Raw genomic sequence first — 19350 nt, 5'->3', positions numbered from 1 at the left:
CGGCCACCCATGGGGCTGGTGGGGACGGCGGCCGTGCGGGATGGCGGCGCCGCGCTGCCCCGCGGCTTCTGGGCGGCGGTGCGCGTCTGGCTGGAGAAGCCGCAGGTGGCCAACAGGCGGCTGTGCGGCGCCGCCATCGAGGCGGAGGGGACGGTGACTCTCGGGGAGGGCGGGGAAGCATCTTCCCCCCTCGACGCCGTGTGGGGCGGCGGGGGGCACGAGGGGCGAGCGGCGGCTGCCGGGGCGGCGGAGCTGGGCCGACTGTGGAGGGAGGTGCACGGCCAGCTGCCGGCGGGACACGGGCCCCTGCCGCCGCCCCTCACGCCATGGGGCGGGCCGGGCTGCCGCTCCGAGCTCCGCGCCGTGCTGAGGACGCTGTTGCCCCGGGGGCGGCCGGTCGACCCCCCCGCCCCGCCGACGAAGGAGCTGGCGGTGGAAGGTGAGCAGGAGCCCGGCGCCGGGGCGGGGAGGGAGGGCGGGATGAGGTGCTGCCTCAGCGGCAGGCCGGTCCCATCCGAGATTGTCGTGCAAATGAGATAAATTCAGCTTTTTTCCTTACTTGTGGGAGCGCAGATGGATTTTTTTTTTACTTTATCGTGTACTTAGGTTTGATTTTTATCTTTTTGTTGTTGTTTTTGTTACTGTGCTAGGGAGTGTCAGCAGCTGAAATACAAATTACAGGGTTCAAACACCTGTAGGACTCTGGTTTAAACAAGCCCCGCTTCATCCTCAAGAAAGCACAGTAAGGGAGGAGCTAATGTGACTTTTGGAAGGTACTGCTGAGGTGAGAAAAGCTCTTAGGGAAGCCAGGCACCCTGCCCCTGAGGGAGACATACAGAAGATGCCTCATCTTTTTGTTTCCCTTAAAAACAAAAGGCAAGAAGGTCTGTCATGGTGCGAGCTCCTGTCATGAGTAAGCTGCCCACCCAAAAACGCTGCTTGTAGCACAAACCTAATTACAGGTTTGTAAGGAGTGACGGTAGCCTTCAAAAATGCAGAGTTAATGAAAAAAGTAGGCAGCTGTGGCACCTGCCTGGCGAAGAGGTACTGTTTCTGTCAGCTTTCTTACTCTTCAGTATTGCTTAAAATTAATCTTGATTTTTTTTTTATTTTTTTTTTTTTAGCCATTTACATTATATGATGGTAAGACACTGCAGTAAATCCTACTAATGCAAAGAAACTTATCTATAGCAGAGGTTTACACCTTTTTAAGGTAAATCCTGGATAATCTCCGACAAGAATCTGAATTCCCGCCCCAATTAAATTTACGATTAAGGGACCTGTGGTCATTTATGGGGGACAGGTGACTTAGGATGCTCTCGTGGCTGATGAGTCTTACTCTGATGCCTTCAAAAAAAGTATACATTGCAGTTTTATGATTTATTTTTTCTTTTGATGTTAAAAGAAGATGTTCCTGCACTACATCTAGAGAGCCTATCTGTAAGAAAAAGTTGAGGAGAAGACTTTTTTTAATTAATAATTTTAAAATAAAAAAAAAGAATGTTAGGGAATTGGCTAAGGATGGTCTGAGATAGCAAGACTTGATGTTTTCTCAGTTGTTGTTTTTTCCTGTCTCGCTCAGAAAATTTTGGAGTCAGCTTGAAATCTGATTGCTTAGCCAATATAGCATTCTTGGTTTTCAGAATATTTGTTTTGATGGTAACTGAAAAATTGTTTTCAAAAATGAGAACTTCATAAGTTAGTCTAAAGACAGCCCTGGGTAAACAATAACTAAAAAGATTTTCGCAACTGGTTTATAAAGTAATAATCCATACATATCGTATACCATAAGGAATACAGTAAATACTTTGAATAACTTTTTAGGAATGATATAGGGAATAAATTAAGATAAAAAATCAGTTGTGTGTGAGTAGTAGGTTGTATTGTGCCATTCATATTTTGCTCCTTTCTTTTTATTTGTAAGTTATTTGAAAAGAACACACTGTCCCCCCTCTCTGTTTTCACTTGTGTAGGAGTTAATTGTGCTACATGCATGATTGATATTAGATAATGATTAGATAATGGGACAAAAGTTGCAGAATATCTTCTTGAAATATGGTAGAGGATCTTAAGGGTGTAGCCAGGTGTTCGTCATCTCATCTCCAAAATCTTTGGCACTTCCAAAATCTCTATAGTGTTTGGAATCTGTCACTGGACATAGACGTTTTATTCCACAGGTAATAGACACCATTGAGATCAGTAGTGTGGTTGCTGAGCATAATTTAACGTATTAACATAATACACGTGCCTTCACCTAAAGCCAGGTCTTCTCAGGCAGCCTCCTTTCAGAGTTATGAGACGTTAATTTAGGGACAGACAATGGTTGTTTTTTTCACAGTGCTTAGGCCAGGAACTCTAATTTGGAAAGCTGCATGTTGCTAAAAGTAAAGTGTAGCTGTAATTAATTAAAATAACACAATAAATCTTGTGTTTGAGCATGGTAAAATCAATAGATACTGATAATACTGTTGATTATTTTTTAATATTGCACTGATTGTTTATCTAGTACCAGGCCGATATGTAAGTCTCCGTTAATTTGGAATGTGCTACCTGAGACTCTGAATTTGCTGTGGGGTAGGGCAAAGCAGTGGTTTTGTGCTAGAAAAGTCTCATTGTCTAGCTTTTACTTTATTCAAATGTTTACATTTAAAGAACATGAATAATTTTACTGATCAGCCTTAGATATTTGGGAAAACATTATGCAGCAGAATGCAAAATTTTGAGCATTCAAACAGTTCAGTAGTTTCAGATGTCAGGCATACTGAGAAACGGATCTGTTCTTCGCGTTGTGGTACTTCCCGCGTTGTCCTAAATCTTGCCTCACTAGTTTGCATTTAAAGTAGTAAGGAAACAAAAGTTTGTTTTGGTGCTCACCAGGATGGTTTGCACCATGGAATAATATATCACTGTTTAAATATCTTTTCAGATGTTTACAATGGGACTGTGACCTTTCTGCCTTTGGAGGAAAACAGTGAAGGAAAATATATGATTAAAAAGTGCAATATTTATCAAATTCAACTGACACACATAAAAAATGAGGAATGGTAAGTGCTAGGAGTGAGAGAGGAAGCAAACCCCCAGTTATTGCAAGGATCACACCATGTTTTATTATTGGTATCTAGGTGATTTTGTTTGCATAATTTGGTACTTGACTAGTAAAAGGCAGTAGTGTTGTGATCTTAGTGCGTAGTGTTCAGTTAAAAATGAAACATCTACAATGCCTAAATCAATACAAAACAAATCTGAACTTTGAACGTATGCATTGACTGTGCATGTGTGTGGTCTAGGAAAAGTATGTATATTCTGATCAGGAGGAAGTAGCTTTGCCTGGGAGGTGAGGTTCTGTGGGTGTTAGTTAAGGGTGAGGGTCAAATTGGAGTTGCTGTTTGAAGCCTACTGAGCTTCAGTCACTGAAATATAGACCATTGCAGCTTGGTCCTAAGCATCTGAGGGCTTAGCTTTAATGAAATCTAAATAAAGTTAGAGATGATGAAATAATGAAATGTGCCAGCTGGTGTATTTTCCTCCTAAATCTTCCTGTTGTTTTCATTAATTTCCTGAATTCACTTTTACTAGTTAGTCTTTGGATATATTGCTAAATTGGGTTGTTCATCATGTGCGAGTCCTCAGTCATTGTGTTAAATTTAGCATGGACTCTCACATAAAGTGTTTGACTTGGCAGATAATGAGCTGTCTAAAAAAAATTAGGGGAGACTGTTGCATTATTTGGTAACTTTGCTGTTTTATTTTTCTTCTGTTTTTGTGTATTATGTATCTCTTTATTCCCCAATCTACTTTTACACCTCTGTTTGATCTGCTGACTTTTTGCCATTTAATCATTCTTTTAATTTTTTTGAGGTAGCTCAGATAATGAAATACATTATATTTATACAGTTTTTTGTTTTTTTTTTTTAAAGGTCTGTGTCTATTGTAGCTCCATTTCCAGAAGATTGGTTTTCAGATGGAATTGCATATCCCAAACTAGCATGGCTTGGAAATGAACTTTTGTCGAAACTGGCTAAATGGTCTGTGGAGCAAAAGCCCAGTGAGTTTAAAAGTACACTCTCACTCATTTCTGTAGCAAAATACAGCAAAGTTTATCAAGACCTTAAAGAAAAATACAAAGAGATGGTTAAGGTAGGTTTGGCAGTAAATGCAGTAATAATATGCTTTCCTATAATTGTTTTTGTTACTGTTTGTTTAGTGAAACTGTGTCTTCCACTGAATTCTTATTTTTAATAGAAGCAGCAATTTAATTGAAATGTGTATTTTATAGTCTGGTGTTTTGGTTTTTTTCTGTGTATGTGGGAAACAATTTAGTATTTGGAAGTATTTGGAAGAACTGACCTGGAAAAGCAAGATTTGGAGCCAAATTCACAATAAATATCTGGGGGAGTTAAATACTTCCCAGAATGTTTCCCTTCAAATAAGAAGTAAACAGTAGGTCAGTGGATGTAAATACTAAGTCATCCATACTAGAAGGCATAAATAAAGTACTACCTTTTCCAAAACCTGAATGATTCTGGGAACAGCGCTGGTTACTAAGCAGGTTAAATTTCCTATTACTCTTTAAATTTAGATGCAATGTTGATATGTCTTTCTGAGTTAGGAAATCAACGTTGTAGTATTGTTTTATCCTGGAAATCTGAAAAATGATAGCAATTATCTTAAGTGCTGTATGAACTAATATCTATATCCTTATGCAGCAGACTAGCTACAAGCAAAAAAAAATGGTAAATGCTTTTGTAAAACATATTGTGAAAATGTTGAAAGGTTTTAATGTTGATATATCTGTACTAATAGAAAGATACATATGAGAGGAAAATTGGACTGGTGGGTAAGGTAATGGTTCAGTCTTTTGCTCTACAGTAGACTTAGTGTAGTATTGAATATTTTAATCTTTGTTTCAATTCCTCATTTACAAAACAGGGATAACACTTCCACTTTCTGTCTTCCTACTTCAAATTTTCGTTCTTCACGTTGTGTTGTGCCAGGATAATTCTTTGCCTGTTACATTGTGAAAATAAATTTACAAGTGCTCATGTTATCATTGTTGCACATAACAGGAATAATAAAGTATTTTTCTTCTGCCAGAGTTAAGAAAAAGGATGCACACGCTGTTACAGAACAGATGCAGCAGTTTACTTGTTTTGAGCTGCACATACGAAGCCATAATGTTCTTGGAAACTTTATTGATTGTATGACAGCAGATATTATCTACACCTTTATTCTTTTGTGTGACTCACAAAGTCACAAACAGTCTTTATTTACATTCTTTGTGTATATTTTTAATGAGGTTATAATGCAAAAATTTGAAGTGCAGAAGTCTATTGAAGGGAATTAGTATCCAGATCACTCTGAGTACTTTTCAAAGTAATTTCAGATGGTGCAGAAAATATTTTTTATTTATTTTTTCTGAAGGTGTGGCCTGAAGTGACAGATCCTGAGAAATTTGTTTATGAAGATGTTGCCATTGCCACTTACTTGCTGGTAGGGAACTGCTTTGCCTAATGATATTCTGTAAGGGTCTATTTCCTAATAATAGAACCTCTCTAAAGAGGTATTTTCATTTTATAGTTGTTGCATTCTTTAAAAGAGAATGACATGAAGTACTACAGGTGTACAAGGCAAAAGGAAGGGGGTAAGAGAAAGGGTGTGGGTTTGGGGGGCTTGGGGTGTTTTTGGGGGGGGATTTTTTTTTTTTTTTGTCTGATTTAAGCAGAGACAAAGTTCTTACTACATTTTCAAGCATAACTTAACGTAAAATTCATGTCTATATTCAAGTTGTGTTTGTATTCTGATCTGCTTTGGTAGTACTCTGAACAGCATTTCAGGGATTTTATTATAGCAAGTGATTACAGAAGGTAAGCGTTTTATAACAATTGGGGAAAAAAATAATGTCACAAAGCAAAGGGAAAACCAGTTGATTTGGTTTTTATATTGCCCTATACCACAAAAATCACCACAATAACAATGCAAATTAAGTTTAGAGGTATACTAAAACTTCTTTGTGGAGATCTGGTAAACACTTGAAGTTCTTTGAGACAGGAAGTTTATGACCTACGCAGACAAGATGTTTGTTTGTTGAGGTTTTTTAGGCAATGAAGTGAAAAGCACTGATGTAGCAGAAAAATAGTGATTAGACAGACCAATTTGCAGATCAAAAGCTATTGTTTTATAAATATTTCTCTGACTTGTTAATTTTATGCTAGAGGCTTTTCACTGCTTTGCCTTTTCCTGATAAAAGTTCACCTCAAATCCCCTCTTCAAATGCAATAATGCCAAGTGTAGATGCTAGGAACGCAGATAAATGCTTGGTGCAATTTTCTAAGGCACCTACTTATTTAAGAATTTATGAAAATTCTGCCACCTGCAATCATTAGAAACTTCATTTTTTTAGTCAGCATCAAAATTTGTCACTATGTAGGTACATCAGTATTTTTTGACTGCTATCCAGGCTGCAGTTAACAGCATGTCTACCTTGAAGTAGATATCTTGAAGTATAATATAGATACCTCTTATGTCTTCTCTAAGTCAGTATTTGTAAATAAGGTATCTCATTTACAGAACTTGTTGAGGACTAATTCATTTTGAAATTGACTGTTCATAAACTTGGAACCTCAGTTTACTTTCCCATGAAGATTTTTAAATTGTCTGAGGAAGCCTGACTAACCTAATCTCCTCTCAAAATCTCAATTGTTGGGTTGCTGTGACAGAACTTTTTACATCAGAGATATGATCATGATGAAGTGGTCAGACAGTTGGTCTAGATGATCATTGTAGGTCCCTTCCAACAGAACTATTCTAATCTATGATACTGGTTTGTGGAAATAGCAGTATAATAGACTTATCTTTTATCATTTTTAGTACTGTGATAATACTGGATGTTGAAAAGTATTTGTAGCCACAAGAAAATTCTGTAATGCCACTCTGGAAAATGTTTTGCAAATCTTTATGCACGAGTATTAGTTTACAGTGATAATGTGTTTTAGCTGACGTAACACTGATTTTCAAAAAATTACTAAAATCATCCAATAACTGGCTTATATAAATGAAAGCTTAAAGTATGGTATTAATAACCTAACCTCCTTGCAAAATTTTCAGGTATCTATATGATGGTATATAATAACTCATTATTTAGAAGTATGTTAAATAGGTGGTTAAGGGAAGGTAGGTCCAGTGTTAAATTTTTATGGATTTACGGCGTCTACATCTGATCTCATTTTACTCTGCAGTCATATTAAGGTCATTTACTGTCTAGGCACATGCCCAGAGAAGTAGGTATTCGGTTTGCACTGTTGGAAACTCAGCAGGAGGTGGAGGATAGGTGTGATCTGTGTAGGAGGTAATTAGGGATTTCTGGGATACAGCCCGGGGTGCAAAAGCGGTATGTTTAAAAATGTGAACCCAGCCTGATAATCTCATGGATTATCTGCAGCTTCTTTCCCTCTAGCAACACTGACAAATTAACAAGCAGGAATGTTACAAATATTAATTTTTGTGGTTAAATACTCTTGATGATTTTTGTTAGTCATAGTAAAAATGTGTGTGGGGTTGATCTATGCGTGCTCTGTAGCTTCTCACTGAAGGAAAGGGTTTGACAGGGATAAAAAGAGACTAATGCATGACCTGCAGACACACACCTGATTATTAACTAATCATGAATTATATAACTATGTAAAAGTAACTACTTGTGTACAGAGCAGGGCCTAGAATTGGGCTGAGAGCTTTGGGGTTCTGTTGGCTGATACAGAATTTGGGGCAGCTGGCTTGTAGCTAGGTAAGTTACACTTTGTTCAGTAGAAAGTGATGTTACATGTACCAATGTATAGCCAACTGATTACAAAGAACATTTTGGGTTTTATTTTCAGCTCTGCCACCAATTCTTTCTTTAATACAATGGATATAAATGTGTCTGTGTTGTTACTTGCAGACATGCTGTTGAAATTTACTTGCTACTTCCCTTGCTTCCTCTGGTTATCCCTTGCAGCCTTTGGTTTGCAGCCTTTGGTTCAGCAATTTATTGTACATTTATGCCTACTCTAGCCAGGGTTGTATAGCCCTGATTAATTTCAACTTCCAGTGACTCAGAAGGGAGTGGAGGATGTGCTTAGCACTTAGAAAATGATTGATACTTTGTAACATAATTTCTGCCCCTCTCCATAAACAGTTCTAGTGGTTTGGGTGGGTTTTTTCCCTCCTCTCAAGTTATTTTCTCTATGAGTACACGGGATTTCTTTTGTCACATCTGCATTCTCTCCCAGCTTTCTCCTTTAATTTCCAGTAACATTTGCTGCTTTCTTACAGGAAAACTTGAGAGCAGAAGTCTAAAACGTTTTCTTTTTTTGTCTTAGATTCTTTGGGAAGAAGAGAGAAAGCAAAAAGGGTTTACCAAGAAACAGTCCTTTGTGGATCTTGGATGTGGAAACGGTCTACTGGTTCACATTCTAAATAACGAAGGGGTAAATAGAGTGATTTTTAAAATAATAATTAAAAAATAGAGACGGTTAACATTGTTGTTATGCTTTCCTTTTATCTGGTATGCAAATAGCCAAAATTCAGTTAATTCATGTTGCTAAAATACAATTTTGTCACTCTAGTTACCAGGAAAAAATCCTAGCAGAGCTTTAGAAACCTTTCACTTATTTATCTATTTTTATTAGTGCAATTCATTTCAATTCAAGGCTATTTTTCTGAGGTAAGAAGAGGGAAAAGAAAAAGTAATGGTGCAAGTTAGTTACTATGTAGATAAAGCAGAAAGGAATGAGGAATCTTAACACAGAGATTCTCTTTCGCAAGAGAAGGTTTACAAAAACTTAGTTTTATTGAAGTTGAATTTTACTTGTTATGTCCTGAAGATATTTTTCTGTATCTTTACAAATCCCAGGATGGATTGTTTTTAAATTGTGAAAATGCCTGACAACAAGCTGTGCTTTTGCGAGTGAAAATGTGGCAACAGCAAAATTCAGTTTCTTGAGGCACAGTTTCTGAAACAATAACAACAAAAGTTAGTGAGATTAAACAAAACCCAGTGAAGTTCGGTCTGTCTGTTTTAGAATATTGTATTTTCCACTCTTGGGAGAACATGGTAAAATTTGTAGAGGAAATTAGTATCTTGTATTAGATCAATAGACATCATTGGGGGGGTAAAAAAGTCCAAGTTCTGCTAACACAAGCGCTCTTGCCTTGTGTGGCCAGAAAAATTTGATCTAATACAAGATACTGTTTTCCCTGTAGACATTTCTTTTCGTACATCATTAGGTCATCACTGCTGTAGAACTGACAAACATTGTTGACTCTCAAAAAAATCACGTGAGAGTTTTATGAGACTTATTTGGTTCATTCTGCGGGTTCTCGAAGTTCAAATACTATTAGTTATGCATTCTTTGTTTCTTGCTTTAGTTTTCAGTCCTATTTCCTTTTCCCATCAGTTCACATAGGGAAAAATGTGTTTGGACTCCAGCAGCCTAATTGACTTCATAATATTCGTCTTACGAAAGGTTTTGATATTTTAAAAATGAACAAAAAATAATACTCTGCTTTTACTTTTGTAGAGATCCAGATTTTCAAGGGCAGTCTTAATAGGTGTGCCCAGGGTAAAATTTCAAACCAGGTATATTGTTAATGTTTCCTAGTCTTTCCCTTTATACTTAGAAGGGAAAGAAGGATTAAAAGTATTCAGTTTCTGCCTGAAGTAGTGAAGCTGTATTTCATTATGTGTCTTAACTTTTAGTATGAATGATATAGTTGGTGTTAATATGTACATTTAGTGAGCCTGTTTGGCAGCTTCTGCTAAAAGTAGTACTTAAAAATGATACTATTTTGTTGTTTAAATATTTCAGCATTCAGGTAGAGGAATTGATGTGAGGAGAAGAAAAATATGGGACATGTATGGACCAGAAACTCATTTAGAGGTATTATGCAAATGTATGTCAATCTTACTGATTTGTAACTTTACTCATTTGTTCATTGCTTCTGGTTGTGTTGATGCAAATGTAGTCGAACATACCGGTTTATTTGTCTGAAGTGATCTATGGGTTTGGTATGATGCCACCCATCTGTCCTGTGGAAATATAAAGTAAGTTGTAAAGGGTATTATTAGAGCAATGCTGTATCATACCCTTGCGTATTTGCAACTTACTTTTCTTAGCTGAGAAGGCTAGCATGATTTCCTACTTCAAGTACAGACATGCACAGTATAAAACAATCTTTGATTTTACAGGAAGATCAACATTAAGCAGCTTTGTTTGCACCACTGTACCTCAAAAAAAATATAAGTATCCAAATTTGTGAGTAGTTTATTCTTGAAAGTGTTTCTGATTTTCTAGTGCTATGCACTGTTTTGGGGACAAAATTGTTGTTGAACCTCAAAGGAGCCAGTCCTCTGCTGTACTGACTTTGTGGTAAGTAATTGCAATAATAGCCTTCAAAAAAATGAACAGGAAAATAAATCTGAAAGAAGTGCCACATCAGCATTTTTATGAGAACAGGAACAATTCGAGCACAGTAACATTCACTTTTAACTCCAGCTGTTCTTGATCTGATACTTGTTAAAGTTTGGTACTGATCAACAGTTGTGCTTTGGAGTTGAGGTGTTTCTTGTGCTCTGAATTCCTAAAATGTCTCACTCTATTCTCTCAAAAATTATCAGCTTGCAATATGTTAAAAGAATTTTCCGCCTGTAGTTATTTTGTAGTAGTTTTGTTTTAAAGTTAATTCAACATGTCTTTGAATGCTAACAACTTACATTAAATCAACAAAAGAGCAGCCGTTTTCACAGATGGTAGGTGGAGCTTCCACAGTCTTGTGCAGCCTTTTCTTTGCCACCCTGCCATCTTGGGTGCAGGTGCCAAAACTGCCAGATTCCTTTGCTCCAGTCTGTAACCAGCTGAAACGCTTCAAGAAAGAATCCAAACCATCAAGCTGTGGTGCTCCTTCGTTCTGTTGTATTATATTGTCACTTCTGATCACACCAAACAGCATTTTATCTTTTCCTTCACGTTATGTATTCATTTTTCTGCCTTTTTTTCTGTATTATGGAAGTCTTTGAATTTTGTACATTCATTCAATATTAAGGTCTGATTGTTTACAGTTTCTTAGATTTCTTGATTCATAAGGAAACTTCTGAGCACTAGCTGTCCCTCTCTGCAGCATGAGAGAACAAAATAGAAAAAAGATGTGATTTATTTGCCTTTTTTAAAAGAATAAATAAATTCACAGAGAACACTTGAAAAAAACAGACAGAAACAAAAATATCCAAAATATGCATATAAGGAAAGGACAAATTTATGTGGGAAGGAGTTATATAATGAAGAGGAAGGGTGAAATGATTTTGCAAGGCTCCTGTGGCTACAGGAGAAAGCACCTGATCACAGCCTTTTGTTACCCTCAAAGCTAATTTTGTTTTGATTTTTACTTAAAGCGTGAGTTGCAGCATGAATGTTGCTATCTGTGACATTCAGTGCCAATACTAGCAATATAAATGAGTGTAACAGGTGGCACTCTGTGTAGCCAAACTGCTGTCAGACATGGTGAATACAAATGTGATTATGGGTGACTGTCAAAATATGGAGTATGGCACTGATAATGCATGCTATACCTAAATCAAATGATCAAAACTGAAATGTAATGTAGGAGTAACTTGTTTAATCAACCATAAGAAAACACTTATCAAACACTTGGTTTAAGATGTGCTAACCTGCCAAAAAGAAATTTGTTACATATATATATGCATTTCTAGATAATATAACTAAAAATGGTCAGAGATACGGTATTTAAAGTGAACAATGATGCACTGTACTGATACCTAAAACACCTAACAGTGCTTTCATGAGGGGAATTGATAAGGGCAGTATGAGATTTCAGAAGTTCCCTAGGAAGTGTTGTTTATGTTTTCTAGTTCTTACACAGATACTATTTTGCATATACATGTGAATTTTGACCTCATAAACCATGCGTATTTTAAATAAAATGAGAGTATGGGCATCATTTTCAGGGCTTTTCCTAAAGGTCTGCAGAGATCCAAATTTAAAGCTTTTTTCAAATATGCTCAGTAATTATTTTGAGATTCATACATGTTTTTAGCGTATCAACATAACTTTAAGTACTTTCTTTGCTGAACATAGTTCAAGGTAAGAAAATGTGTGCATGAGAAAGAAACATTAAAGGTCCTCCAGAACTTTTAAAATTTAACATGTTTGAAGAATTCATCCTGTTTGGTGGTTGGTATTGGGTTTTTGTTGTGTTATGTGGTTTTTTTTTGGTTTTTTTTTTTTCCTAGGAATATCAGGGTAGGGTATTCTTGAGGCTAATAACTACTCTGTGAGCCAATATTGTGGTGGGGAGACCTCTGTGTTGATGTCTCCTCAATCCATATATCTTGAATTTCTATGAGGCAAAAGGCTATCCTAAAGGCCACCAAAGAAGTTTTTCTCTAACTAATTTTCTTATTTTTCTCCTGATCTTTGCATGTATCAAAAGGTAGTCTTGACAGAACTTGGAAAGGAATGGCATGGCAACGTAGACAAGAGGGAAAGTGTTAAGCTGGATTAGGTTTATTATATGTGAATGATGAAGAGTAGTCTATGTATTAGAATTTGATTTGGGAAGAGTCTGGGAAATAAGAGAAGATAGTAGTGAAGCTGTGTTCTGGATTAGTTGCTGTGTGAGTCCTGGGACTGTTAAGACATAACAAATTAAGTGGCTTTCTGAAAAGTTGATTCTAGACATACATGTGACAGGAGAATGGCAAGAAAACATAAATCTTATGTATATTTGTTTAGAAATATTTAGGGTGCCACATATGTTAATCAGAATTGTTACTCCACTCTTTGACTAATATTTTGTGGTTAACTGTTAACAGTTAACTGTTGCTAAATTACTTCTTTGAAGCTAATTCACAAGGTTCTTATTCACCTTGTATTTGTCAGCTTGTATGATTTTATATTGTTGCTTAGTGCTTTGTTAACAAATAAAATGCATTTAAAGAAACCTGTAATAAAATTCGCTTAATGTATTGTTTGGTTTTTAGGAATCTACAATCATGCCAGGTGATAGTAATCTCTTTCCAGACACTGACTGGCTTATAGGAAACCATTCAGATGAATTAACACCATGGATACCTGTAATTGCAGCTAGGTATTTGTGGAGGGAGGAGAGTGGGAGGGAAGGAATAAAACAACCAAAACATAATTACCTGTGTGTGCTTGCTGAAAACTGTCACTTTTGCAGCCCCACACCTGCTGTCCTTGCAGGACTTGCTGCTTTTGATGCCAATTGATTATTTTTACAAAATGTTTCTGTTCCTGTGGAGAAGCACAGATGTAGTGTTTACTTTCTCATAAAATCGAGGACAGCATTTTGCTTTTGAAGTTCAGAAACCAGAATTGATTTTTATTCTTTAGGTGTGAATCTGTTGTTTGAGGATTGTTTGTTTGTTATTTTTAAATAAAATTGCTGTTAGTTTTGCCTTTTCTTGAACTGTTGTGCTCTTCACAACCAGCTGCAATAGTTTAATATCTAGAAGTTTAGTCCTGCAAACCAAGTTGGCACAGTAATTTGCTATAGCAAATACTTAGTTAAACATTATTTTTGATTATGCTAATAGATCTACTGAAAGAGGAACATATAAATATTATTTTGTGAAGCTCCTGTCACTTAATGAAAATTTCCATTATTGCTTGTATGTGATGGGTTATTTGTTAAATTCTGAATTGACTTTCCATTCAGCAGTTTGATATCCTTCTCGTAGGTCTTCCTATTCATGCTGCTATTTTGTGCTGCCATGTTGCTTCTTTGATTTCCATGGAAAATACAGCCGAAGACAAAGCAAGAAAACTCAGTACAGAGAATATCTCGATTTTGTTGCCCAAGTGGGATTTGTATGCGGCTTTCATGTGGAAGAAGATTGCCTTAGAATTCCATCAACAAAAAGGGTAATTTTGGACTGTGTAGAGTTTTTGTCTTTTTTTTTTAAGCTGCTAGCTGTCTGAAGCATATGGGTGTTGTTCGTTAGTATTGTTTGTGCATTATTATTGTTGTAAGATCAGACTATACTCAGTTGCATTACTTGAGACAATATGCTCTGAAGAGACTAAAAATACTCATTGTTTTCTTGAGTAATCTGCTTTTAATGTCATAGGTACAATCCTAAAGACAAGAAAGAATGGAAGGTTTTATCGTTATTTCTTATGCCACTCAATAGGATGAAAAACATATAAAACTCATTTTTTGCCTTAATTTTTCCAGCTGCCTATGTTGCTTATTTTTACTTAATTTTGCTGTTTTTCATGTCCTGTGAAATACTCTCATAGTAGGAAGAGGTGTCCAGTTTTAATTTTGTAAATAATCTGAGGATCAGGAACAGTGTTTTTGTTCTGTGCTTGTATGGCATGATGGGTTATGGTTTGATTACTGGATTTCTTCTGTGGCACCAGTATTTGAAAACTAAAATTAAAGAACCCCCAGACGTTGGTGAGTGTTGTGTTTGAATGGATATCTCCTGTAGGTAAATTTAGATGCCTGCATAAGACATGTGCAGGTTGAGGGGCTGTGTAAGTATGGGACTCTGTATAAATAGCGATTTACCTGTTTCTACTAAAATAGGTGTGCCTTATTGGAAAAAATAGGACCTACCCACCTACAGAATGCGCTCTGATTGACAAGCAGATAACACAGTATATTAATAGTCGTCAGACCTGTGCTGTGGTCACACATGACAGAAAAGTTGAATTTAATCATAAGGATGACTCTGATGTACGCAAAGAAGCACGCTCAGAACTTCCTGAAAATGAGACTGAGACAGCTGGTACAATTTGGATGCCTGGATTTCAACCCAGAGAAAAAGTAGAACGAATCAGAAATTGTGCTTCACTCCCTCGGGATTTTGTGGATGATGTAGTTCTCAGTGTGGCAAACTTGCTGTTAAACGCAGCTCCTCAAAAATCAAGTTCTAATATGCATGGTGGAATTACAAATACCTGGAACCGAGGAGGTGAGATATTGTTTACAATTGTTTACCTCTTTCCTTTACATTATCTTTTGCTGGTAGAGGTTGTCTTTTCCAATGAATTTACGTGTTTCTACATTTAGAAAGTGAAATAGATTTTTACAAAATACCAAGAAGAGTACAGTAGCAATCAAAGGCCTTTTTTCTGCCATGTTTTATTACACTCTGGGATGCAAATAAGGCATATAAGAATATTTTTAAATTGGTGTGGGGTTTTTCTCCTCTACACTGAAATATGAGGACAGAATCAATTTTTATTTACAAAACAAACCCAGAACTCCTCCCCATTTACCAAAACAGAAGACTGTATCTGTTTGGGGAGTATTATATTAAGCTTCTTTTTGGATAGTCACATAATAATTAGCTGTAATTTTTTAAGAATTCTGTAAGAAGTGCTTTGAAGTGCCATTTGGTTATGACATGATTAGGAATTTTTTAGTTTAGTCTTAAGAAGAAAAAGAATAGAAGTTGCTGTTAATTTTATAAGCATTCAGTTCTCACTGCTACCATATTTTCATTTTCCTATGTCCATTTTTATTATTTATACACTGTAGTTTGTCCTGTGTTACTGTTACAGGCGATCCTTTGAGTCATTCTCTCTTTTCTCTAAATACAAGCATGTAAACAGTGCTTACTGCACTGAGAGTTATATGCTACTGTAAAAAAAAGCAGAGAAAATAAAAAAGGTTTCTTGCTGTGGAAATTCTGACTGTAGAATGAAAGCTGCTATTTTACAGACAATAGATGTATAAAATACATACGGATGATACTGGGAGCACAAAGTTGCAGCAGTACTGGTAGATAGGTCATAGATTCAGCTTATCATTATTAATTTGTATAGAAGTTAAATTTTCGTAGGATTTTACATATATAGATTTTGAATAGCAACACCATTATTTTTTGCAGAAAGCCTTTCCTTGAAAGAAGTAGCAGAACACCTAAATAAAGAGACTTTACAAAGGCTAAAGAGTGAATATGGAGGCCTGCAGACACTACTCAAGAACAATCATCAAGTATTTGAAGGTAAAGAAGGGGATTGGGGTTTTTTTTGTTTTGTTTTTCTTTAATCATCCATTTTATCTCCTCTATATGCTGTTAAACTCAACTGAAGAATTACTGTGGTCATGTTTGGTTTTTTTTTTAACTACTTTTCTATACCTTTGTGGAAAACTGAATATTCTTTATGTGCCTGTTAGTAAAAACTTCTTTGAATGAGGTTGGTAAGGCATCTGTGAGCAAGGAGTTGTTCTAGACCAACTGTATGTGAAAAGACAACTCTTTAGTTAAAGTGGCTAATGTAATGCTACTGTTTGACTTAGAGTTTTCATTTTTCCTATAATGTATTGATGATTTTAGGCCGTTAACACGCAGAGCAAGTTCATCAAAGCATTTAACTGAGAGCTAGTCTGGCCTTGCCAAGCCCCACAGTGTAAATGCCAACACAAGATAAAACTAGTCTCCATAAGAACCTGTAACTGTGAGGGTTGATGTGTTCATATAGCCTGGGGAAGCATGGGAGAAGGAACTCAGGAACTTTGTTGGTTGATTTTCTTTTTTTTTTTTTTTTTTTTTTTCTTTCTTGTCAGTGTGGAGCTTTACAAAAGGTCTAGCTCTGCAGTAATACAAGATCTTCAAGGTTTTATCAGTATTTAAGGCTGTGTCAAATTTGGAAGTGTGTTAACTTTGTGTGTCCCAACAGTTCTACATCAGCTGTAGAATGCTGATCAACTAATCCATGGTAAATCATCCCAAGTGTGCAACCCAGTTGCAGCCACTGACTAATTTAGCCAAGTTTAGGATTTCTGTGGCAATTACAGAATGTGAAGTCATACTGAAATCCTTTTGAATTACCAGGGGTTGGAAAGAGTTGGTTACGCTGCATTCATTATGTGTCTGAATTTGATTCCCTTTCATGAGGGATAGGTGGAATAGATTTACAACCTGTTACATAGAATGAGGATTTTTATTTGGCGTGGATGCTGTCTGCACATAACTTCTGAAGAAAGACTAGGATTAAGGCAAGATCTTTCTCAGTAATTTACATCACATGGAAGGTCCCTGGAGCTTCAGTAGAGACCATTTGGTTCTTCCCTTCAGTAGCGCATCACCAAAACAGGGGACTTTTATTAGCGAGTGGTCCGGAAGGACATTGATTATGCCAAAGAGGACAGAGAAGACCATGGCTGCAGCATTTCTGTCATCTTTACTGCAGTGTTGTTTTTTTTTAAAGAAATGGAAAACAGATGGATGCGCACATACCCCCCACAAAAAAAGGGACTTGGAATAACTGATCTGTGGCAGTTTCTTTTGATCAGGAGTCTTGTCCAATACAGGACTGATTTTCTCGGGGGGGGGGGGGGGGAAATGTGCTTGATCATAAATAGCGCTATATCTGCTCATTTTTCTTCATCTTTTGAGAAAGATTTTAAAGCTCTGCTGAACCCACTTCTGGATTGACTTTGTATGAATTCAGATGTATTTGTGTATCGCAAGGAAACCTGGAGGGATGAATTCATCCAGGCCTGAATGTGTGATACTAAACTTTCACTGGACTCATTACCTTTTTGAATAGCGATTATCAGAATGCAGAATGGTATCAGTTAACTCCAACCTACAAGTGTGTGATACAGAAGGTATGATTGAAGCAAAGTATGGAAATAGAGCATGGCAACTTAAAAGTGGCAGATTCTTCCCTCCTCATCTACACTGTCACTTTTAATCTATGTTTTCTCTTTCTCTCTTACTAACTTCCTTTTATTCTCTTGTTTACACATTTAAGGAGTTGACAGAGGTTCACAAATGTGTGTGTGCAGTTTATGGTCCTAATACAGCAAATGAATTTAAAAAAAAGACTTTATTAAGGAATTATAGTTCACTGTTGATTCATATGAAGGATTAGACTTGTCATCTCTTTGGTGCAGTGTATTTTTGGGTCAGTGAACCATTTTGCAAGAGTATTTCTGTGTAGTGAAAGTACTAGAAGCCTCTTACTAGATTTTTTGCTGGTAATCACATTTTAAATGTGGAATAATAAAGTTTCGAAAATGGGAAGGATTACAGTTCTTGAAGTTGAAACTTCTTTTTCAGGACTTGCAATCTAAATTCACAGGATTGTAGTCTAAATGATCCTAACTGCTATATATAAAACAAACAAACAAACCTCTGCAAAGATGATACAAAGGTGCCTGAAACTATTCAGCAACACAGTAAAACATCTCACGGGGTGATCAATCAATTCTTCTTTAAACCGTGTCTTGGTTTGTTGTGCACTTCTTTCTATTTCTGTACAAATGGCACATTTGGTTCTGCCTGAATGATCCATTTGTAGAATATGTACTTTATTCACAGAATGTCACTATGCATCTTTTCCAGTACAATTCCCATGGCTGTCTATTAACAGCTGCATTTTTGTTTGTTTTTAAATCTTAGTTCTAAATGGGAGAGTTCATATTCGTGACTGGAGAAAAGAGAAACCGTCAAGGAAAACTAAGCCTGAAGTGAAACGATGCCTTTCAGCTGAAGCATTTAAAACACGTCTCTGTTGGTTTTTCCTTCATCATCCTGATGGTTGTTCTTTGCCTTCTGAATCTTGCCCATATGCTCATGGGACTGGGGAGCTAAGGCAGTCTCAGATTATTAAAAAGAAAAAACATATACAGGAATAAAATGTAGCCACTTATGTTTAAGTTTGTGTATATAACTGAATCTGAATTGACTTTGGGACTGCCTAGTCCATGAAGATCTGTACAATATGGAGGATTTTTTCTTATTCCTATGTATCTTATATTCCAGTTGGTTTACAAGTTCTTTTGTATTTTTAGTTCTTTAATTTTTTTATTAACATGAAAAAGGCATAGTAAAGTATGTATATACTTTTAGATTCTATCATGACATGTCTAACTTGCATTTGTATAAGTAGAAAAGTTTGAAAACTTAATTTCCTAGAACATTCTTCGTGATCCTCAATCAGATCAAATGTACCCAATGCAGCATTTTCAAACCCTGCAAATTAGCGGTTTGTTCCAAATTTTTGAGGAGGATTTATGGTTTCTTATGACTTAGAGTGGCTCTCAGGAGTCAGAAATTGGAAGGAATTCACTCTTTCCTAACCTGACAGCTTCCTCTCCATGTTACTATGGAGTAATACTACATATTACCCTTACTTTCTTGGTCGCACCTAGTCCTTCTTTCCTTCCTTCTCATACTGAGAACACTCAAAATTAGTGTTCGTTTGAATAACTTTCTGGTGAATTAGTGCAGAGGTCTTCACATGTAGGTGTAGGTTTTCAGGACTTTGTAGGGCATACTGTCCTTTCCCTCTTGTTTTAAAGTAAGGAGTAGCA

General features: G+C 36.6%; 1 protein-coding gene across 1 annotated transcript; it reads left to right on the top strand.

The window, feature by feature from the left end:
• Positions 1-9: 9 nt before the first annotated feature.
• TRMT44 (tRNA methyltransferase 44 homolog) lies at positions 10-18891 on the top strand. The gene is made up of 11 exons (XM_074147869.1): positions 10-439; positions 2927-3044; positions 3918-4137; positions 5422-5490; positions 8355-8462; positions 9843-9914; positions 13031-13137; positions 13751-13934; positions 14605-14992; positions 15914-16030; positions 18437-18891. The coding sequence occupies exons 1-11, from the start codon at positions 10-12 to the stop codon at positions 18670-18672; spliced, it is 2049 nt and encodes a 682-aa protein (XP_074003970.1). The 3' UTR covers positions 18673-18891.
• The last annotated feature ends 459 nt before the right edge of the window (positions 18892-19350 follow it).

This window comes from Numenius arquata, chromosome 5 (genome assembly GCF_964106895.1).
Source record: "Numenius arquata chromosome 5, bNumArq3.hap1.1, whole genome shotgun sequence".
Classification (NCBI taxonomy): domain Eukaryota; kingdom Metazoa; phylum Chordata; class Aves; order Charadriiformes; family Scolopacidae; genus Numenius; species Numenius arquata.
This window is presented reverse-complemented; position numbering and strand designations above follow the sequence as displayed.